The following is a 23,669-nucleotide window of genomic DNA, read 5'->3' as shown; positions in this document are numbered from 1 at the left end:
CTGCTGTGATGCAGCGTCCTCGGGGGGGGGGGGGGACTTTAACACCTCCCTTATAGCCAAAATGAGGGGGTTCAATACCCTGGGCAGAATCAGGATCCACACTAACAGTATCCGGGTCATGCCCATCACCCATCATCCGGTATATCATCTGTATCAGACAGCAGTGCAGGTAAACCACGCTTCTGGGGACCTGCATGGGAGAGGGGAGGCTGTGTATCAGCCCTAGCAGGTAAATCTGCCACAGCTTGTTGCAGCAGCTGAATTTTCTGCACATTTGCAGTGAGTTGAGATGACATATCAGACATCATGGTTTTAAGAGACCCTAACCAGTGGGGCTCTGTACCCTCTTCCCCAACCTCTTCACTAAGTTGGGACGATTCACTACGTTGCTCACAGGAGACAGAGTCAGAAAATGGAGAGAATCTGGTGTGACAGATACTGCAGTTTGTGCTTACCCATATTTCACAGTACACACAACATACAGACAGTAATAATGCCAGCCTGCCCTACTGTATGTGAGAGGAGTCACAGAAGAGAGAGGACCTCAGCACACCCTGAGCTGCACAGCCCAGTGAGGCTGTCAGCTCCGTAATTCACAGTAAACACTATCAAATACAGTCCTAATTAGACACAGGACAGTGTACACAAGCGGATCTCCCCATTTTGCTGCACCCTGTACCAGTTTCCAGCGTGTCTGCAAGGCAGGAAGCGCTGAGTGTGTGCTGCTGATGGCTTCTGTAAGCAGAGGAAGGTGCCAAACACGCTCTGGTCCCACACTGAGGAAGCTCCGCCCCCCCCCCCCACAATGGCGCCGAAGCTAAGCATATTATTTATACTGGCGAAGTCTCCAGACAGTCTAAAACCTCACACAAGTGCTCAGTTCTGCGTCCTGTCCACCGTACCCGTGGTCTGCCGCACTTTGAAACCGGGGCCCCCAGTGTGTACTCACCCCAGATGTCACCTTCAGGCAGCGTTAGGGGTGTGCGGCGTGCTGCGACAGCCAAGGCGCAGTGCCCCGCTGAACAAACAGCCCCTCAGGACGGTGGTCCTGCAGTGGGGAAGCGGCTCTGCACCTCGTAAGGCCGGTGACCGTCTGAGCTACACAGATGTGCATCTTCTCCTGAGGGCACTTTTTTCTAAACTGCCTGTGGAAGGGGGCATAGCGGGGAGGAGCCAGCACACCCAGTTGAAGAAATTTAAAGTGCACTGGCTCCTTTGGACCCCGTCTATACCCCACTATACTAGTTCTCCCCAATATTCCTTATGGATGCTAGAGAAAAAAAAACAGGATTTTTCTCCTAGTCCGTAGAGGATGCTGGATTCCACTTCAGTACCATGGGGTATAGACGGTTCCGCAGGAGCCATGGGCACTTTAAGACTTTTCCAGAGAGTGTGAACTGGCTCCTCCCTCTATGCCCCTCCTCCAGACCTCAGTATAGGAACTGTGCCCAGGGAGACGGACATTTCGAGGAAAGGATTTACTTTTAATTTAATGGTGAGATTCATACCAGCTCACACCTCAACCATGCCGCACAACATGGTATTTAACAACCCACATGCCAACAGGCATGAAACATAACAGCAAACGTGCTGAAAACATTTTCAACAAAATTAACAACTGCAGGTAAAGTACGCACTGGGCTGGGTGCACAGCATCCTCTACGGACTAGGAGAAAATAAGATTTTACTTACCGGTAAATCTATTTCTCGCAGTCCGTAGTGGATGCTGGGGACTCCGTAAGGACCATGGGGAATAGACGGGCTCCGCAGGAGACATGGGCACTTTAAGAATTTAGATTCTGGTGTGCTCTGGCTCCTCCCTCTATGTCCCTCCTCCAGACCTCAGTTAGAGAAACTGTACCCGGAAGAGCTGACAGTACAAGGAAAGGATTTTGGAAATCCAGGGCAAGACTCATACCAGCCACACCAATAACACCGTATAAGTTGTGATAAACTTACCCAGTCAACAGTATGAACAACAACAGAGCATCAGTTCAACCCTGATGCAACAATAACATAGCCCTTATTGCAGCAATAACTATATACAAGTATTGCAGAAGTCGTCCGCACTTGGGACGGGCGCCCAGCATCCACTACGGACTACGAGAAATAGATTTACCGGTAAGTAAAATCGTATTTTTTCTCTAACGTCCTAGTGGATGCTGGGGACTCCGTAAGGACCATGGGGATTATACCAAAGCTCCCAAATGGGCGGGAGAGTGTGGATGACTCTGCAGCACCGAATGAGCAAACACATGGTCCTCCTCAGCCAGGGTATCAAACTTGTAGAACTTTGCAAAAGTGTTTGAACCTGACCAAGTAGCCGCTCGGCACAGCTGTAATGCAGAGACCCCTCGGGCAGTCGCCCAAGAAGAGCCCACCTTCCTAGTGGAATGGGCCTTAACTGATTTTGGCAGCGGCAATCCAGCCGCAGAATGAGCATGCTGAATCGTATTACAGATCCAGCGAGCAATAGTTTGCTTTGAAGCAGGAGCACGAAGCTTGTTGGAGGCATACAGGATAAACAAAGATTCTGTGTTCCTGACCCTAGCCGTTCTGGCTACATAAACCTTCAAAGCCCTGACCACATCAAGTAACTCGGAATCCTCCAAGTCAGTAGTAGCCACAGGCAAAACAATAGGTTGGTTTATATGAAAGGATGAAACCACTTTTGGCAGAAATTGTGGACGGGTCCGCAATTCTGCTCTATCCGCATGGAAAACCAGATAGGGGCTTTTATGTGACAAAGCCGCTAATTCTGACACACGCCTAGCCGAAGCCAATGCTAGTAGCATAACCACCTTCCACGTGAGATATTTCAATTCCACCGTTTTGAGTGGTTCAAACCAGTGGGATTTCAGGAAACTCAACACCACGTTAAGATCCCAAGGTACCACCGGGGGCACAAAAGGAGGCTGAATACGCAGCACTCCCTTCACAAACGTCTGAACTTCAGGTAGAGAAGCCAGCTCTTTTTGAAAGAAAATGGATAGGGCCGAAATCTGGACCTTAATGGAACCCAATTTCAGGCCCAAAGTCACTCCTGACTGTAGGAAGTGAAGGAAACGGCCCAGCTGGAATTCCTCCATAGGGGCATTCCTGGCCTCACACCAAGCAACATATTTTCGCCATATACGGTGATAATGTTGAGCTGTCACGTCCTTCCTAGCCTTTATAAGCGTAGGAATGACCTCATCGGGAATGCCTTTTTCCGCTAGGATCCGGCGTTCAACCGACATGCCGTCAAACGCAGCCGCGGTAAGTCTTGAAACAGACAGGGCCCTTGTTGCAACAAGTCCTGTCTTAGAGGAAGAGGCCATGGGTCCTCTGTGAGCATTTTTTGCAGATCTGGATACCAAGTCCTTCTTGGCCAATCCGGAACAATGAGTATTGTTCTCACTCTTTTTCTTATGATTCTCAACACCTTGGGTATGAGAGGAAGAGGAGGAAATACATAGACCGATTGGAACACCCACGGTGTCACCAGGGTGTCTACAGCTATCGCCTGAGGGTCTCTTGACCTGGCGCAATACCTCTGTAGTTTTTTGTTGAGGCGGGATGCCATCATGTCCACCTGTGGCAGTTCCCACCGACTTGCCAGCTGTGCGAAGACTTCTTGATGAAGTCCCCACTCCCCCGGGTGGAGGTTGTGCCTGCTGAGGAAGTCTGCTTCCCAGTTGTCTACCCCCGGGATGAACACTGCTGACAGTGCGCTTACATGATTCTCCGCCCAGCGAAGAATTCTGGTGGCTTCCGCCATCACCACCCTGCTCCTTGTGCCGCCCTGTCGGTTTACATGAGCCACAGCGGTGATGTTGTCTGACTGAATAAGAACTGGTTGACCGCGAAGCAGGGCCTCTGCTTGACGTAGGGCGTTGTAAATGGCCCTTAGTTCCAGGATGTTGATGTGAAGGCAAGTCTCCTGACTTGACCACAGACCTTGGAAATTTCTTCCCTGTGTGACTGCTCCCCACCCTCGGAGGCTTGCATCCGTGGTCACCAGGACCCAGTCCTGAATGCCGAATCTGCGGCCCTCGAGAAGGTGAGCACTCTGCAGCCACCACAGGTGAGACACCCTGGCCCTGGGGGATAGGGTGATTAACCGATGCATCTGAAGATGTGATACGGACCATTTGTCCAGTAAGTCTCATTGAAAGGTCCTCGCATGGAACCTGCCAAAGGGAATGGCCTCGTACGATGCCACCATCTTTCCCAGGACTCGAGTGCAGTGATGCACTGACACCTGTTTTGATTTTAATAGGTCCCTGACCAGTGTCATGAGTTCCTGAACCTTCTCTATCGGGAGATAAACCCTTTTCTGACCTGTGTCCAGAATCATGCCCAGGAAGGGCAGACGAGTCGTAGGAACCAATTGCGACTTTGGAATATTCAGAATCCAGCCGTGTTGCCGTAACACTTCCAGAGAACGTGCTACGCTGATCAGCAACTGCTCTCTTGACCTCGCTTTTATGAGGAGATCGTCCAAGTATGGGATAATTGTGACCCCTTGCTTCCGCAGGAGTACCATCATTTCCGCCATTACCTTGGTAAATATTCTCGGAGCTGTGGAGAGACCAAACGGCAAACGTCTGAAATTGGTAATGACAATCCTGTACCACAAACCTGAGGTACGCCTGATGAGGTGGATAAATGGGGACATGAAGGTATGCATCCTTTATGTCCAGAGACACCATAAAATCCCCCCCTTCCAGGCTTGCAATGACCGCTCTCAGCGATTCCACCTTGAACCGGACCCTTTTTAGGTACACGTTCAGGGATTTTAAATTCAATATGGGTCTGACCGAACCGTCCGGTTTCGGTACCACAAACATGGTCGAATAATAACCCTTTCCTTGTTGAAGGAGGGGAACCTTGACCACCACCTGTTGAAGATACAATTTGTGAATTGCAGTTAACACTATTTCCCTCTCTAAGGGGGAAGCTGGCAGGGCCGACTTGAGGTATCAGTGAGGGGGCATCTCTTCGAATTCCAGCTTGTATCCCTGAGACACAACATCTATTGACCAGGGATCCAACTGTGAGTGAACCCACTTGTGGCTGAAATTTCGGAGACGCGCCCCCACCGGGCCTAGCTCCGCCTGTGGAGCCCCAGCGTCATGCGGTGGATTTAGTGGAAGCCGGGGAGGACTTCTGTTCCTGGGAACTAGCTGTGTTGTGCAGCTTCTTTCCTCTGCCCCTGCCTCTGGCAAGAAAGGACGCACCTCGGACTTTCTTGTTTTTCTGTGATCTAAAGGACTGCATTTGGTAATACGGTGCTTTCTTAGGTTGTGAGGAAACATATGGCAAAAAATTTGACTTCCCAGCCGTAGCTGTGGAGACCAGGTCCGAGAGACCCTCCCCAAACAATTCCTCACCCTTGACAAGAAATACAAAAGGGATTTTTCCCACGCACTCTGCTGGCTGTTAGTAAGAAGAACTGTATACACTATGTAATAATAGAAAATTTAGAGCTCTTCGTTACATATGTTTTGCAAAAGATATGATAAGCCTCCAGGCCACTTCACGGCTGCTCTATTGCTGGAGGTCCCTAACTAAGCATAAGTCCAGGGCTTGGACCCCACAAAGTCGGCTCAGGCCCGACCACCCTAGGGCAGCACACCATTGAAATACTAAAGTGTTAATATGTGTTAAGAAAGAAGCAGAAGCTATGGGTTAGAAAGTGCTACAAAAATAAGGGTGTTAATAAAATACTCAAAAGAGTAATATTAGTGAAAAAATAGGAGTGTTACATAAGTGCTAAATAAATAATATGGCGTGCTACCTCAAGGTGGCCCAGCCCCACCAGACCTGGGGGGTACCACTCCCCAAACCCATGCACAGCATAATAATAATAACATCCACTATGGGTCATACAATTGCTTAATGTATGGCCACATGATAATGGCACATACAAAACATATCCAGATTGAGAGCTAGTTTACCTGGAGGCACCCCTGTATCCTCCAAATGGCACCACAGGACCCAGCATGCCCTCCTAATGCTGGCTCCATCTATGCCTCTCTGAACTGCAATAAATTGTGGAAAACTGCTCTAATCAGGCTGGTAACAATCCCCAGGTGCTGCGGGAGGGGGTTACTCTAGACAAGAAATACAAAAGGGATTTTTCCCACGCACTCTGCTGGCTGTTAGTAAGAAGAACTGTATACACTATGTAATAATAGAAAATTTAGAGCTCTTCGTTACATATGTTTGGCAAAAGATATGATAAGCCTCCAGGCCACTTCACGGCTGCTCTATTGCTGGAGGTCCCTAACTAAGCATAAGTCCAGGGCTTGGACCCCACAAAGTCGGCTCAGGCCCGACCACCCTAGGGCAGCACACCATTGAAATACTAAAGTGTTAATATGTGTTAAGAAAGAAGCAGAAGCTATGGGTTAGAAAGTGCTACAAAAATAAAGGTGTTAATAAAATACTCAAAAGAGTAATATTAGTGAAAAAATAGGAGTGTTACATAAGTGCAAAATAAATAATATGGCGTGCTACCCCAAGGTGGCCCAGCCCCACCAGACCTGGGGGGTACCACTCCCCAAACTAACAGCCAGCAGAGTGCGTGGGAAAAATCCCTTTTGTATTTCTTGTCTAGAGTAACCCCCTCCCGCAGCACCTAGGGATTGTTACCAGCTTGATTAGAGCAGTTTTCCACAATTTATTGCAATTCCTCACCCTTGTAAGGTAAAACCTCCATGTACCTTTTTGAGTCGGCATCACCTGTCCATTGCCGAGTCCACAGGACCTTTCTGGCAGAAATCGACATAGCATTTATTCTAGAACCTAGTAGGCTAATGTCTCTCTGAGCATCTCTCATATAAAGAACAGCGTCTTTAATATGCCCCAGGGTCATTAATATAGTATCCTTGTCTAAGGTATCAAGTTCCTCAGATAAGGTATCCGTCCAAGCTGCTACAGCACTACACACCCAAGCCAACGCGATTGCCGGCCTCAGTAAGGTACCTGAATGTGTATAAATGGACTTCAGGGTAACCTCCTGTTTGCGATCCGCAGCATCTTTGAGGATAGCCGTATCCTGTGACGGCAGGGCTACCTTCTTGGATAAGCGTGTCAAAGCTTTGTCCACCCTAGGGGAGGATTCCCAGCGTAACCTGTCCGCTGGCGGGATAGGATACGCCATAAGAATCTTTTTGGAAATCTGCAGTTTTTTATCTGGAGATTCCCAAGCCTTTTCACATAACTCATTGAGCTTGTGTGAGGGGGGAAAAGTTACCTGCGGCTTCTTTTCCCCATACATATGAACCCTCCTGTCAAGGACTGGGGTTTCCTCTGTGATGTGCAAAACATCCTTAATAACTATAATCATATAACGGATGGATTTAGCCAATTTTGGCTGTAACTTTGCATCATCGTAATCGACACTGGAGTCAGAATCCATGTCGGTATCCATGTCAATAATTTGGGATAGTGGCCGCTTCTGAGACCCTGTCGGCCTCTGCGACATAGGATCAGGCATGGGTTGGGACCCCGACTGTCCTGAGGTTTCAGCTTTGTCTAACCTTTTATGCAAGGAATTAACATTATCATTTAAAACCTTCCACATATCCATCCAATCAGGTGTCGGCGCCGTCGGCGGAGACACCACATTCATTTGCTCCCGCTCTGCTTCCACATAGCCTTCCTCATCAGACATGTCGACACAAGCATATCGACACACCACACACACAGGGAATGCCCTTTTTGAAGACAGTTTCCCCACAAGGCCCTTTGGTGAGACAGAGAGAGTATGCCAGCACACACCCCAGCGCTATATAACCCAGGAATAACACAGTAACTTAATGTTAACCCAGTAGCTGCTGTATTTGTGTTTTTAGCGCCTAATTATGTGCCCCCCCCCCCCCCCTCTTTTTACCCTTTTTCTACCCTTTTTCTACCATGATCTGCAGGGGAGAGCCTGGGGAGCTTCTTCTCAGCGGAGCTGTGGAGAAAAAATGGCGCTGGCGAGTGCTGAGGGAGAAGCCCCGCCCCCTCGACGGCGGGCTTCTGTCCCGCTAAAATACATATCTGTTTGGCGGAGGCTCATACATATATACAGTGCCCAACTGTATATATGCTTACTTTTGCCAACAGAGGTCCATATGCTGCCCAGGGCGCCCCCCCCCCCCTGCACCCTTACAGTGACCGGAGTATGTGAGGTGTGTATGGAGCAATGGCGCAAAGCTGCAGTGCTGGGCGTTACCTCATGTGAAGACCGGAGTCTTCTGCCGCCGATTTCGAAGTCTTCTTTGCTTCTCATACTCACCCGGCTTCTGTCTTCCGGCTCTGCGAGGGGGGCGGCGGCGCGGCTCTGGGATCGGACGACGAGGGTGAGATCCTGTGTACAATCCCTCTGGAGCTAATGGTGTCCAGTAGCCTAAGAAGCAGGACCTATCTTCAGAGAGTAGGGCTGCTTCTCTCCCCTCTGTCCCACGATGCAGGGAGTCTGTTGCCAGCACAGCTCCCTGAAAATAAACAACCTTACAAAATACTTTCTTACAGCAAGCTCAGGAGAGCTCACTGAACAGCACCCAGCTCGTCTGGGCACAGATTCAAACTGAGGTCTGGAGGAGGGACATAGAGGGAGGAGCCAGAGCACACCAGAATCTAAATTCTTTCTTAAAGTGCCCATGTCTCCTGCGGAGCCCGTCTATTCCCCATGGTCCTTACGGAGTCCCCAGCATCCACTAGGACGTTAGAGAAAATAAGAATTTACTCACCGGTAATTCTATTTCTCGTAGTCCGTAGTGGATGCTGGGAACTCCGTAAGGACCATGGGGAATAGCAGCTCCGCAGGAGACTGGGCACAACTAAGAAAGATTTAGGACTACCTGGTGTGCACTGGCTCCTCCCTCTATGCCCCTCCTCCAGACCTCAGTTCGGAAACTGTGCCCGGAAGAGCTGACACAATAAGGAAAAAAATTTGGAATCCCGGGTAAGACTCATACCAGCCACAACGTACAACTCGTGATACTATACCCAGTGAACAGTATGAATAACAACTGAGCCTCTCAAACAGATGGCTCCAAACAATAACCCTTTAGTTAGGCAATAACTATATACAAGTATTGCAGACAATCCGCACTTGGGATGGGCGCCCAGCATCCACTATGGACTACGAGAAATAGAATTACCGGTGAGTAAATTCTTATTTTCTCTGACGTCCTAGTGGATGCTGGGAACTCCGTAAGGACCATGGGGATTATACCAAAGCTCCCAAACGGGCAGGAGAGTGCGGATGACTCTGCAGCACCAAATGAGCAAAAGCAAGGTCCTCCTCAGCCAGGGTATCAAACTTGTAGAACTTAGCAAACGTGTTTGAACCCGACCAAGTAGCAGCTCGGCAAAGTTGTAAAGCCGAGACCCCTCGGGCAGCCGCCCAAGAAGAGCCCACTTTCCTCGTGGAATGGGCCTTTACAGATTTAGGATGCGGCAGCCCAGCCGCAGAATGTGCAAGTTGAATCGTACTACAGATCCAGCGAGCAATAGACTGCTTTGAAGAAGGAGCACCCAGCTTGTTGGGCGCATACAGGATAAATAGCGAGTCAGTTTTCCTGACTCCAGCCGTCCTGGAAACATAGATTTTCAGGGCCCTGACTACGTCCAGCAACTTGGAATCCTCCAAGTCCTTAGTAGCCGCAGGCACCACAATAGGTTGGTTCAAATGAAAAGCTGCTACACCACCTTAGGAAGAAATTGGGGACGAGTCCTCAATTCCGCCCTATCCATATGGAAAATCAGATAAGGGCTTTTACATGACAAAGCTGCCAATTCTGACACACGCCTGGCCGAAGCCACGTAAGATATTTTAGTTCCACGGTTTTAAGTGGCTGTTTGAAGCAGGAGCACCCAGCTTGTTGGATGCATGCAGGATAAATAGCGAGTCAGTTTTTTTGACTCTAGCCGTCCTGGAAACAAAGTTTCAGGGCCCGGACTACGTCCAGCAACTTGGAATCCTCCAAGTCCCTAGTAGCCGCAGGCACCACAATAGGTTGGTTCAAATGAAACGATGATACCACCTTAGGGAGAAATTGGGGACGAGTCCTCCATTCTGCCCTTTCCATATGGAAGATCAGATATGGGCTTTTACATGACAAAGCAGCCAATTCTGACACACGCCTAGTCCAAGCTAAGGCCAAAAGCATGACCACTTTCCACGTGAGATATTTTAGCTCCACGGTCTTAAGTGGCTCAAACCAGTGGGATTTTAGGAATCCAAAACACGTTAAGATCCCAAGGTGCCACTGGAGGCACAAAAGGGGCTGAATATGCAGCAGCCCTGTAACAACGTCCGAACTTCAGGCAATGAAGCCAGTTCTTTTTGAGAGAAAAAGGGATAGGGCCGAAATCTTGGCCTTTATGGATCCTAATTTTAGGCCCATAGTCACTCCTGACTGTAGGAAGTGCAGGAATCGACCCCCCTGGAATTCCTCTGTAGGGCCTTCCCGGCCACACACCAAGCAACCTATTTTCGCCATATACAGTGAAAAAGTCTTGCTGTCACGTCTTTCCTAGCCTTTATCAGCGTAGGAATAACTGCATCCGGAATGCCCTTTTCCGCTAGGATCCGGCGTTCAACCGCCATGCCGTCCAACGCAGCCGCGTTAAGTCTTGGATCAGACAGGGTCCCTGTTGCAACATGTCCTGACTGAGAGGCAGAGGCCATGGGTCCTCTGAGAGCATTTCTTGCAGTTCCGGGTACCGAGTCCTTCTTGGCCAATCCGGAGCAAAGAATATTGTTCACACTCCTCCGTTTATTACAATTCTCAGCCCATGGGTCTGAGAGGAAGAGGAGGGAATATATAGACCGACTGGAACACCCACGGTGTTACTAGTGCGACCACAGCTATCGCCTGAGAGTCCCTTGACCCAGCGTAAAACCTTTTTTATCTTTTTATTGAGGTGGGACGCCATGTAGTCCACCTGAGGCAGTTTCCATCAATTTGCAAAACTGCGTGAAGACTTCCTGATGAAGTCACCACTTTCCCAGGTGGAGGTCGTGTCCACTCCCGGAATGAACACTGCTGACAGTGCGCTTACTTGATTCTCCGCCCAGCGAAGAATTCTGGTGGCTTCTACCCTCGCCACCCTGCTCCTTGTGCCGCCCTGGCGGTTTACATGAGCCCCTGCGGTCTGACTGGATCAGAACCGGTTGGTCGCGAAGCAGGAACTCCGCTTGACTTAGGGCGTTGTATATGGCCCTTAGTTCCAGGATATTGATGTGAAGGCAAGAGTGTTGGCTTGACCACAAACCTTGGAATTTTCTTCCCTGTGTAACTGCCCCCCACCCTCGGAGGCTTGCATCCGTGGTCACCAGGACCCAGTCCTGAATGCCGAATCTGCGGCCCTCGAGAAGGTGAGCACTCCGTAGCCACCACAGGAGAGACACCCTGGCCCTGGGGGATAGGGTGATTAACCGATGCATCTGAAGATGTGATCCGGATCACTTGTCCAGTAAGTTCCATTGTCCTTGCATGGAACCAGCCGAAGGGGATGGCCTCGTATGATGCCATCATCCTTCCCAGGACTCAAGTGCAGTGATGCACTGCCACCTGTTTTGGTTTTCAATAGATTCCTGACCAGTGTCATGAGCTCCTGAGCTCTCTCTATCGGGAGATAAACCCTCTTCTGGTCTGTGTCTAGGATCATGCCTAGGCGAGGCAGATGAGCTGTAGGAACCAACTGCGACTTCGGAATATATAGAATCCAGTCGTGTTGCCGTTTCACTTCCAGAGAAGGTGATACGCTGTCCAGCAACTGCTCTCTTTCTTGATCTCGCTTTTATGAGGAGATCATCCAAGTATGTGAAAATAGTGACACCTTGCTTCCGCAGGAGCACCATCATATCCGCCATTACCTTGGTGAAATTGGTAATGGCAATCCCGTACCGCAATTCTGAGGTACGCCTGATGAGGTGGATAAATGGGGACACGAAGGTATGCATCCCTTATGTCCCGATTCATTTCAGGCTTGCAATGACCGCTCTTAGCGATTCCATCTTGAACCTGAACCTTTTCAGGTATATGTTCAGGGATTTTAATTCAATATGGGTCTAACCGAACCGTCTGGTTTCGGGATTATAACATGGTCGAATAATAACACCCTTTTTTTGAAGGAGGGGACCCTTGACCACCACCTGTTGAAGATACAATTTACGAATTGCAGTTAACACTGGCTCCCTCTCTTGGAGGGGAAGCCCGCCGGGTCCTCGGTGAGGGGGCATCTTCTCACAGTCCAGCCTGTATCCCTGCGATACAATTTCTATTGCCCAGGGATCTAACAGGGAGTGAACCCACTTGTGGCTGAACTTACGAAGGCGTGTCCCCACCGGGCCTAGCTCTGCCTGTGGAGCCACAGAGACATGCAGTGGATTTTTGTAGAGGCCGGGGAGGACTTCTGTTCCTGGGGACTAGCTGTGTTGTACAGCTTCTTTCCTCTGCCCCCGGCTCTGACAAGAAAGGACGCACCTCAGACTTTCTTGTTTCTTTATTCGAAAAGCTGCATTTAATAATGTCGTGCTTTCCTAGGCTGTGCAGGAATATAAGGCAAAATATCAGAATTACCAGCTATAGCTGTGGAGACCAGGCCGAGAACCTTTCTCCACACAATCCTCAGCCTTCCACATGCCTCTTAAGTCGGCATCATCTGTCCAATGTATATTCTACAGGACACGTCAAGCAGAAATCGACATAGCTTTTGTCTCTAGGACCCAGTATACTCATGTCCCTTTGGGCATGCTTTATAATTATATATCTATCACTTAAGACAGCATCTCAAAATATTTATATGCATACTAGGGTCTCAATCTCTGCTGATAAGGTACCTGTCCACGCTGCCACAGCGCTATAAACCCATGCCGACACAATCGCCGGTCTGGGTAGTATACTAGAATGTGCACACTATCTGCAGGATCCCTGAGAATAGCTAGTGCAAACAGGACACCCAAGGGGAAGATTCTCAACACATCCTGGCCCTAGTGGGGAAAGGATACAGCCCGAGAAATCTCTTGTGGGAAGCTGCCGTCTCTTGTCTGGAGATTCCCGCTCTTTTTCCTCATGAGAGGAGGGAAATTTACCTCAGCATTCTTCCCCTTAACATGTGTACTCTCGTGTCAGGGACAGATGAATCATCAGTGATATGCAAATCATCTTTTATTCCAATAATCATATATTGAATATCTTTTAGCCCTCTTGGCTGTAACTTTGCATTATCGTAGTCGACAGTGGAGTTTAACTCTGTCGATGCTTTGTTATTTTGGATAGTGAGCATAGAGAGACTCTGAAGGACTCTGTGACATAGGGACAGACCAGGGTAGATTTCCTTTCTGTTCCCTAACCTTTTGTGCAATAATTTTACCTCAGCACTTACACATATCCAAACAGGTGTCGGCGTTGTTGACGGAGACACCCTCCCACACACTTATCCGCTCTATCACCTCCTTAGAGGAGCCTTTTACCTCAGACATGTCGACACACACGTACCGACACACCACACACACACAGGGGATGCTCTATTTGAAGACAGTTCCCCCACCAGGCCCTTTGGAGAGACAGAGAGAGAGAGAGTATGCCAGCACACACCACAGCGCTATATAATACAGGGATGTACACTATACTGAGTGATTTTTCCCCTATAGCAGCTTATATACACAGTTTTGCACCTAAATTTATGTGCCCCCCTCTCTTTTTTACCCTTTGTGTACCAGGAAACTGCAGGGGAGAGCCTGGGGAGCTTCCTTCCAGCTAAGCTGTGAAGAGAAAATGGCGCCGGTGTGCTGAGGAAGAAGGCCCGGCCCCCTCAGCGGCGGGCTTCTGTCCTTTTATGTACTTTAATGGCGGGGGTTAATGCACATATACAGTTTATCAGACTGTATTATGTGCTTTTCGCCAAGTAAGGTAATCTAATTGCTGCCCAGGGCGCCCCCCCCAGCGCCCTTCACCCATCAGTGACCGGAGTGTGTGGTGTGCTAAGGGAGCAATGGCGCACAGCTGCAGTGCTGTGCGCTACCTTAATGAAGACCGGAGTCTTCAGCCGCCGATTTTCAACTTCTCTTCGTTCTTCTGGCTCTGCAAGGGGGACGGCGGCGCGGCTCCGGGACCGGACGACCGAGGACTGGGCCTGTGTTCGATCCCTCTGGAGCTAATGGTGTCCAGTAGCCTTAGAAGCCCAAGCTAGCTGCAAGCAGGTAGGTTCGCTTCTCTCCCCTCAGTCCCACGTAGCAGTGAGTCTGTTGCCAGCAGATCTCACTGAAAATAAAAAACCTAACAAATACTTTCTTTTCTAGGAAGCTCAGGAGAGCCCCTAGGGTGCATCCAGCTCTGGCCGGGCACAGATACTAACTGAGGTCTGGAGGAGGGGCATAGAGGGAGGAGCCAGTGCACACCAGATATAGTACCTAATCTTTCTTTTAAGAGTGCCCAGTCTCCTGCGGAGCCCGTCTATACCCCATGGTCCTTACGGAGTACCCAGCATCCACTAGGACGTCAGAGAAAAGTTACATTAAGTTTCTTTTCTTTATAAAAGTAGGCCTTCTCCTGTGGTAAAGGAGGAGGCTCCGTAACTTCTAACACCTCCTTTATAGCCACAATCATGTATTGAATGTTTTTTGCTAATTTTGGATCTATTCCCCTGGAATCACTAGTGTTGACATAGGAATCAGAGTCCATGTCGGTATCAGTTTGTACTATTTGTGCAAATGACCTTTTATGTGACCCAGAGGGATCCCCTGTGGATGAAAAAGCAGAACTACTAAAAAATCTTCCACGGATTTTCTCCAGGTTTCTGCATGAGACTCAGACTTATCCAATCTCTTAATGATATGATTCACACTATCACGTAATTCTTTCACCCATTCAGGCTCATGGTGTGCGGGCAGCACCACCACATTACAACTCTGTGTCCCTAAAATGGCTCACTCAGGGGAAGAGCTCCCTGCCTCAGACATGCCACACTCGTGCACAAACACACACACAGACATTCCAGGGATTATAGGGGACAGACCCACAGTAAAATCTGTCAGAAGGACTTGCCAGTACACAACTCAGCGCCAGTGACTAAAATCCCTGTGCATGTAAAATGTCTAGAGATCTTTAGCGCTTTTACACTAACAAATTGTATAAATTGAGCACCAATATACACTCTGCTCCCCCTTATCTTCACCCTGATACTTGTTTCAGAAGTGGAGGAGGACCAGCGTTTCTTCCCCTGCAGCCTGCCTGGAGAAAATGGCACTGAGCAGTGTGCTGGCTGACTTGAGGAGGAAGCCCCGCCCCCTGTAATGGCACGTTTCTCCTCAGAAAATGTCAATATATTTTTTATACGCCCCGTAGGACTGTGCCTCGGCATCATATGCTACCTTTAGCCAGTTTAGAGTAGGTTTCATGCTGCCCAGGCCCACACCCCGCAGTGCCTGTGTTATGGATGGCATGCTCGCGCAGCATTCCCGCCCGCTGCGCGGTACCTGTTGCCGTCACGATGACCGGAGATCCTCTCTTCTGCAGACCTCCGGTAATACACTCACCTGTCTTCTGGCTCTGTTAGGGGGTGACGGCGTGCTGTGGGAGTGAGCGCATAGCCGCAGCTGGTGTTCAGTTCCCTTCAGGAGCTAATGGTGTCCGGTCAGCAAGAAGCAGAGCCATGAAACTATTCAGGAAGTTGGTTCCTACTTCTTCCCCCTAAGTCCCACGAAGCAGGGAGACTGTTGCCAGCAGTCTCCCTGAAAATAAAAAACCAAACATAAGTAGAGCTCCATTACTCAGTTTAGATCCACTAGGGTGCGACCAGTCTGCCTGGGCACATTTTCTAAACGGAGGTCTGGAGGAGGGGCATAGAGGGAGGAGCCAGTTCACACTCTAAGACTTTTCCAAAGTGCCCATGGCTCCTGTGGAACCGTCTATACCCCATGGTACTGAAGTGGACCCCAGCATCCTCTAGGACGTATGAGAAACCCAGGTTCAGTTACCAAGGAATCCAACCGGCATAGAGAGCAGGGTATGACCTGGGTTAAGGGGGCAGTATTAAGTTACCTGGGTCATCCAACATGTAACCAGTTTACAGCATGCTGACAGACCATTATATTTCATTCGCACAAAAAAAAAAAACTTAATCAAAGGGTAGATATTTGCATTTTTAAATTTTCTAAATATATTTGTAGGCTACACAAGCAGATGAGGGATAGCAAATTATATATTTTAATAGGGTCATTTAATTCCAAGCAAAGTGCAGGCACATTGTGTAGCTGCTCACAACTACAGTAAAGTAGAACCACTCATTTCCCTGGGCACCATTATGGGCATACACAGTAAAATGAGCAATGTTGCGGCTGCAATGTGCCACCGTTCCAGGTCTTCCACATTGCTCCAACAGCCCAACGACAGCCTCAGATGTGACTTACCCCCTAAATAACTAAGTTTGTTTTTAGTGCAATAACGTGCCTATGGATTATATTGCTGGTTTTAGTATTCCTAATTCTCATGTTAAAATGTTAGGAAATATCTATAAGGAATAATTAAGCAGCGTTTCTGTTGCTACATGAGGCAGATGACTTACCAGGCATACCACAGACCCAGACTCTCTATAACCCACGTGAGAAATGATTCCCTCACCACTACCAGCTGTAAAGCATAATTACCCCCCTGCCAGGCCACAGGTGATTAGTGATTCCCCCGCATTACACAGACGTTACCAGGAACTCGGCACCTGCGCACCTTTTAGCAGCACGATGGTATCCTCAGGGTGACTGCCCACCCGGTCATCTGTGTCCCCCAGCGGGAGCCGGCACTGGCCGCACATGTACACTGTGGGCCGGGTACATTCTCCTTCCCCTTCCATCAGTCCCCGCACGCCGCAGTGATAGCAGCACAGGGGCTCAGGGTACACGGGCGCAGCAGGCCCTAGAGCTAGGGAGGCGCACACTGGTCAGCGACTAAACGCCGTAACATGCAGCTCACACTGCGCGCGCTATACTCAGTCAGCAGCTAGAGAACAATCAGGCGCCAGCTGACCACGTTCACTGGTGACATATTGTACCATGTGACCACGCAATAGCCAGTAACGAGTAGCGAGAGCAGGCGGGAGGAGTGAGCAGAAGAGTAATGTGTGACGTGCTTCCATATCACTGACACTGGGAGGAGTGCAAGGAGAATGACTCATGAGTCATCGGGACAATGCAGTTCAATCAGCTCCACAGAGTGAGTCCACTCCATGTCTGAGCGCAGCAGTGACCCCTGTGGCAGCAGAGATGTACTGACTCATGAGTATTGCTGAGTGAGTGCTGCTGTGGCATCTGCACCTACACAACACATACTATACTTGCCTACTATTGAAAAAGCATTTCAGGGAGATGTGACAGTAGCACCTATCAGCGCGGGCGCGTACTACTACATCTGAGAAGCGTGTCATGAAAATGACTTACATCCAAATGTAAATGAGCCCCAAAGTCAGTAAGATCTATTTGTTGGAAAAAAGACTCATATTTTGCAGGATTTGTCTGTGTATTGTGTTTTACAAGAGCTTCCATATACTGTAAGTGGCCACAAGAAATCTTTAAAATGCATGTAGCCTTATAACCAATACAGGGAAATGGCACTGATGATACCATTTAAATGTATGTATCTATGATTTCTTTTTTTCAGGGAGATTGAGGGACCATTCAGGGATTGAGGGAGATTGCTGCTATCTCAGGGAGTCTCCTGCAGAATGAGGGAGGGTAGGCAACTTTGACACAACACCCAGCAGAAGATTTAGCAGAGCAGTATGCATAGGAGCCAGTAGTACCAGAAGTAGCAGCAAGTGTTTGGACATCTGGACTAATAGGACAGTGATTGTATCACAGACAGATGAGCAGCATGACCACACATGCTCACTCGCAGACACAAATAGACTTTGGCTAGGCAGTGCAAATGCTATTTTCTCTAACGTCCTAAGTGGATGCTGGGGACTCCGTAAGGACCATGGGGAATAGCGGCTCCGCAGGAGACTGGGCACATCTAAAGAAAGCTTTAGGACTATCTGGTGTGCACTGGCTCCTCCCCCTATGACCCTCCTCCAAGCCTCAGTTAGATCTCTGTGCCCGAACGAGAAGGGTGCACACTAGGGGCTCTCCTGAACTTCTTAGTGAAAGTTTTAGTTTAGGTTTTTTATTTTCAGTGAGACCTGCTGGCAACAGGCTCACTGCATCGAGGGACTAAGGGGAGAAGAAGCGAACTCACCTGCGTGCAGAGTGGATTGGGCTTCTTAGGCTACTGGACATTAGCTCCAGAGGGACGATCACAGGCCCAGCCTGGATGGGTCCCAGAGCCGCGCCGCCGTCCCCCTTACAGAGCCAGAAGGCAGAAGAGGTCCGGAAAATCGGCGGCAGAAGACGTCCTGTCTTCAACAAGGTAGCGCACAGCACTGCAGCTGTGCGCCATTGCTCTCAGCACACTTCACACTCCGGTCACTGAGGGTGCAGGGCGCTGGGGGGGAGCGCCCTGAGACGCAATAATAAACACCTTGGATGGCAAAAGAATGCATCACATATAGCTCCTGGGCTATATGGATGCATTTAACCCCTGCCAAAATACATAGAAAAACGGGAGATAAGGCCGCCGATAAGGGGGCGGAGCTTATCTCCTCAGCACACTGGCGCCATTTTCCCTCACAGCTCCGTTGGAGGGAAGCTCCCTGTCTCTCCCCTGCAGTCACTACACTACAGAAAGGGTTAAAAAAGAGAGGGGGGCACAAATTAGGCGCAGTATTAAAGATACAGCAGCTATAATGGGAAAAACACTTATATAAGGTTATCCCTGTATATATATAGCGCTCTGGTGTGTGCTGGCAAACTCTCCCTCTGTCTCCCCAAAGGGCTAGTGGGGTCCTGTCCTCTATCAGAGCATTCCCTGTGTGTGTGCTGTATGTCGGTACGTTTGTGTCGACATGTATGAGGAGAAAAATGATGTGGAGACGGAGCAGATTGCCTGTAATAGTGATGTCACCCCCTAGGGGGTCGACACCTGAGTGGATGAACTGTTGGAAGGAATACGTGACAGTGTCAGCTCTGTATAAAAGACAGTGGTTGACATGAGACAGCCGGCTACTCAGCTTGTGCCTGTCCAGACGTCTCATAGGCCGTCAGGGGCTCTAAAGCGCCCGTTACCTCAGATGGCAGATATAGACGCCGACACGGATACTGACTCCAGTGTCGACGGTGAAGAGACAAATGTGACTTCCAGTAGGGCCACACGTTACATGATTGAGGCAATGAAAAATGTTATTACACATTTCTGATAATACGAGTACCACCAAAAAGGGGTATTATGTTCGGTGAGGAAAAACTACCTGTAGTTTTCCTGAATCTGAGAAATTAAATGAGGTGTGTGATGATGCGTGGTTTTCCCCCGATAACAACTGATAATTTCTAAAATGTTATTGGCATTATATCCTTTCCCGCCAGAGGTTAGGGTGCGTTGGGAAACACCCCCTAGGGGGGATAAAGCGCTCACACGCTTGTAAGGGCTCTACCCTCTCCTGAGATGGCCGCCCTTAAGGATCCTGCTGATAGAAAGCAGGAGGGTATCCTAAAATGTATTTACACACATACTGGTGTTATACTGCGACCAGCAATCGCCTCAGCCTGGATGTGCAGTGCTGGGTTGGCGTGGTCGGATTCCCTGACTGAAAATATTGATACCCTAGATAGGGACAGTATATTTTTGCCTATAGAGCATTTAAAAGATGCATTTCTATATATGCGTGATGCACAGCGGAATATTTGCCGACTGGCATCAAGTCTAAGTGCGTTGTCCATTTCTACCAGTAGAGGGTTATGGACACGTCAGTGGTCAGGTGATGCGTATTCCAAACGGCATTTGGAAGTATTGCCTTATTAAAGGGAGGAGTTATTTGGGGTCGGTCTTTCAGACCTGGTGGCCACGGCAACAGCTGGGAAATCCACGTTTGTACCCCAGGTCGCCTCTCAACATGAAAAGACGCCGTATTATCAGGCGCAGTCTTTTCGTGGACAAGCGGGCAAAAGATTCCTCATTTCTGCCCCGTGACAGAGGGAGAGGAAAAGGCTGCAGAAATCAGCCAGTTCCCAGGAACAGAAACCCTCTCCCGCCTCTGCCAAGCCCTCAGTATGACGCTGGGGCTTTACAAGCAGAATCAGGCACGGTGGGGGGCCCGTCTCAATGAATTTCAGCGCGCAGTGGGCTCACTCGCAAGTAGACCCCTGGATCCTTCAGGTGATATCTCAGGGGTACAAATTAGAATTCGAGACGTCTCCCCCTCGCCGTTTCCTAAAGTCGGCTTTACCGATGTCTCCTTCTGACAGGGAGACAGTTTTGGAAGCCATTCACAAGCTGTATTCCCAGCAGGTGATAATCAAGGTACCCCTCCTGCAACAGGGAACGGGGTATTACTCCACACTGTTGTGGTACCGAAGCCGGACGGCTCGGTGAGACCGATTCTAAATCTAAAATCTTTGAACACTTACATACAGAGGTTCAAATTCAAGATTGAGTCACTCAGAGCGGTGATTGCGAACCTGGAAGAAGGGGACTACATGATGTCTCGGGACATCAAGGATGCTTACCTTCATGTCAAAATTTACCCTTCTCACCAAGGGTACCTCAGGTTTATGGTACAGAACTGTCACTATCAGTTCAGACGCTGCCGTATGGATGGTCCACGGCACCCCGGGTCTTTACCAAGGTAATGGCCGAAATGATGATATTCCTTCGAAGGAAGGGAATTTTAGTTATCCCTTACTTGGACGATTCCCTGATAAGGGTAAGATCCAGGGAACAGTTGGAGGTCGGTGTAGCACTATCTCAGGTAGTGTTGCGGCAGCACGATTGGATTCTCAATATTCCAAAATCGCAGCTGGTTCCGACGATTTGTCTTCTGTTCCTAGGGATGATCCTGGACACAGTCCAGAAAAAGGTGTTTCTCCCGGAGGAGAAAGCCAGGGAGTTATCCGAGCTAGTCAGGAACCTCCTAAAACCGAGCCAAGTCTCAGTGCATCAATGCACAAGGGTTCTGGGTAAAATGGTGGCTTCCTACGAAGCAATCCCATTCGGCAGATTCCACGCAAGAACTTTCCAGTGGGACCTGCTGGACAAATGGTCCGGGTCGCATCTTCAGATGCATCAGCGGATAACCCTGTCACCAAGGACAAGGGTGTCCCTCCTGTGGTGGTTGCAGAGTGCTCATCTTCTAGAGGGCCTCAGATTCGGCATTCAGGACTGGGTCCTGGTGACCACGGATGCCAGCCTGCGAGGCTGGGGAGCAGTCACACAGGGAAGGAATATCCAGGGCTTATGGTCAAGCCTGGAGACATCACTTCACATAAATATCCTAAAGCTAAGGGACATTTACAATGCTCTAAGCTTAGCAAGACCTCTGCTTCAAGGTCAGCCGGTGTTGATCCAGTCGGACAACATCACGGCAGTCACCCACGTAAACAGACAGGGTGGCACAAGAAGCAGGAGGGCAATGGCAGAAGCTGCAAGGATTCTTTGCTGGGCGGAAAATCATGTGATAGCACTGTCAGCAGTATTCATTCCGGGAGTGGACAACTGGGAAGCAGACTTCCTCAGCACGACCTCCACCCGGGAGAGTGGGGACTTCACCCAGAAGTCTTCCACATAATTATAAACCGTTGGGAAAAACTCGACAGGTATTGCGCCAGGTCAAGGGACCAACAGGCAATAGCTGTAGACGCTCTGGTAACACCGTGGGTGTACCAGTCAGTGTATGTGTTCCCTCCTCTGCCTCTCATACCCAAGGTACTGAGATTGATAAGATGGAGAGGAGTAAGCACTATATTTGTGGCTCCGGATTGGCCAAGAAGGACTTGGTAACCGGAACTTCAAGAGATGCTCACGGAGGATCCGTGGCCTCTACCTCTAAGAAGGGACCTGCTCCAGCAAGGACCCTGTCTGTTCCAAGACTTACCGCAGCTGCGTTTGACAGCAGGGCGGTTGAACGCCGGATCCTGAAGGAAAAAAGGCATTCCGGATGAAGTCATCCCTATCCTGATCAAAGCCAGGAAGGATGTAACCGCAAAACATTATCACCGCATTTGGCGAAAATATGTTGCGTGGTGCGAGGCCAGTAAGGCCCGACTGAGGACATTCAACTGGGTCGATTCCTACATTTCCTGCAAACAGGAGTGTCTATGGGCCTGAAATTGGGGTCCATTAAGGTTCAAATTTCGGCCCTGTCAGTTTTCTTCCAAAAAGAACTAGCTTCAGTCCCTGAAGTTCAGACGTTTGTAAAAGGGGTACTGCATATACAGCCTCCTTTTGTGCCTCCAGTGGCACTTTGGGATCTCAATGTAGTTTTTGGGTTCCAAAAGTCACATTGGTTTGAACCACTTAAATCTGTGGAGTTAAAATATCTCACATGGAAAGTGGTCATGCTGTTGGCCCTGGCCTGGGCCAGGCGCGTGTCAGAATTGGCGGCTTTATCCTGTAAAAGTTCTTTTCTGATTTTCCATTCGGACAGGGCGGAATTGAGGACTCGTCCTCAGTTTCTCCCTAAGGTGGTTTCAGCGTTTCACCTGAACCAACCTATTGTGGTGCCTGCGGCTACTAGGGACTTGGAGGACTCCAAGTTGCTAGACGTTGTCAGGGCCCTGAAAATATATGTTTCCAGGACGGCCGGAGTCAGGAAATCTGACTCGCTGTTATCCTGTATGCACCCAACAAGCTGGGTGCTCCTGCTTCTAAGCAGACTATTGCTCGTTGGATTTGTAGTACAATTCAGCTTGCACATTCTGTGGCAGGCCTGCCACAGCCAAAAATCTGTAAATGCCCACTCCTCAAGGAAGGTGGGCTCATCTTGGGCGGCTGCCCGAGGGGTCTCGGCTTTACAAATTTGCCGAGCAGCTACTTGGTCAGGAGCAAATACGTTTGTAAATTCTACAAAATTGATACCCTGGCTGAGGAGGACCTGGAGTTCTCTCATTTGGTGCTGCAGAGTCATCCGCACTCTCCCGCCCGTTTGGGAGCTTTGGTATAATCCCCATGGTCCTTACGGAGTCCCCAGCATCCACTTAGGACGTTAGAGAAAGTAAGAATTTACTTACCGATAATTCTATTTCTCGTAGTCCGTAGTGGATGCTGGGCGCCCATCCCAAGTGCGGATTGTCTGCAATACTGGTACATAGTTATTGTTACCAAAAAATCGGGTTATTGCTGTAGTGAGCCATCTTTTCTAGAGGCTCCTCTGTTATCATGCTGTTAACTGGGTTCAGATCACAAGTTGTACAGTGTGATTGGTGTGGCTGGTATGAGTCTTACCCGGGATTCAAAACCCTTCCTTATTGTGTACGCTCGTCCGGGCAAAGTATCCTAACTGAGGCTTGGAGGAGGGTCATAGGGGGAGGAGCCAGTGCACACCAGATAGTCCTAAAGCTTTCTTTAGATGTGCCCAGTCTCCTGCGGAGCCGCTATTCCCCATGGTCCTTACGGAGTCCCCAGCATCCACTACGGACTACGAGAAATAGAATTATCGGTAAGTAAATTCTTATTTTCTCTAACGTCCTAAGTGGATGCTGGGACTCCGTAAGGACCATGGGGATTAGCGGCTCCGCAGGAGACTGGGCACAACTAAAGAAAGCTTTAGGACTACCTGGTGTGCACTGGCTCCTCCCACCAAGACCCTCCTCCAGACCTCAG

At 49.4% G+C, this 23,669-nt stretch overlaps 1 protein-coding gene across 4 annotated transcripts in view; it reads right to left on the bottom strand.

The window, feature by feature from the left end:
- The window catches only part of LOC134910126 (protein Mis18-alpha-like), a 175,702-nt gene extending 158,648 nt beyond the window's left edge, over positions 1-17,054 (bottom strand). Inside the window, exon 1 of one of the 4 annotated variants that reach the window (XM_063917801.1) lies at positions 16,713-17,054. In XM_063917801.1, the coding sequence (XP_063773871.1) occupies positions 16,713-16,836 (124 nt within the window). In that variant the 5' untranslated portion in view covers positions 16,837-17,054. Of the gene's footprint in view, positions 1-16,554; positions 16,578-16,712 lie in introns of those variants that run through there. The other 3 variants (XM_063917802.1, XM_063917800.1, XM_063917803.1) reach the window with 3 other exon arrangements.
- Between the last annotated feature and the right edge of the window lie 6,615 nt (positions 17,055-23,669).

Source organism: Pseudophryne corroboree, chromosome 4, assembly GCF_028390025.1.
Source record: "Pseudophryne corroboree isolate aPseCor3 chromosome 4, aPseCor3.hap2, whole genome shotgun sequence".
Taxonomy (NCBI): domain Eukaryota; kingdom Metazoa; phylum Chordata; class Amphibia; order Anura; family Myobatrachidae; genus Pseudophryne; species Pseudophryne corroboree.
The sequence above is the reverse complement of the archived record's forward strand: the minus strand, read 5'-3'. Positions and strand labels throughout refer to the sequence as shown.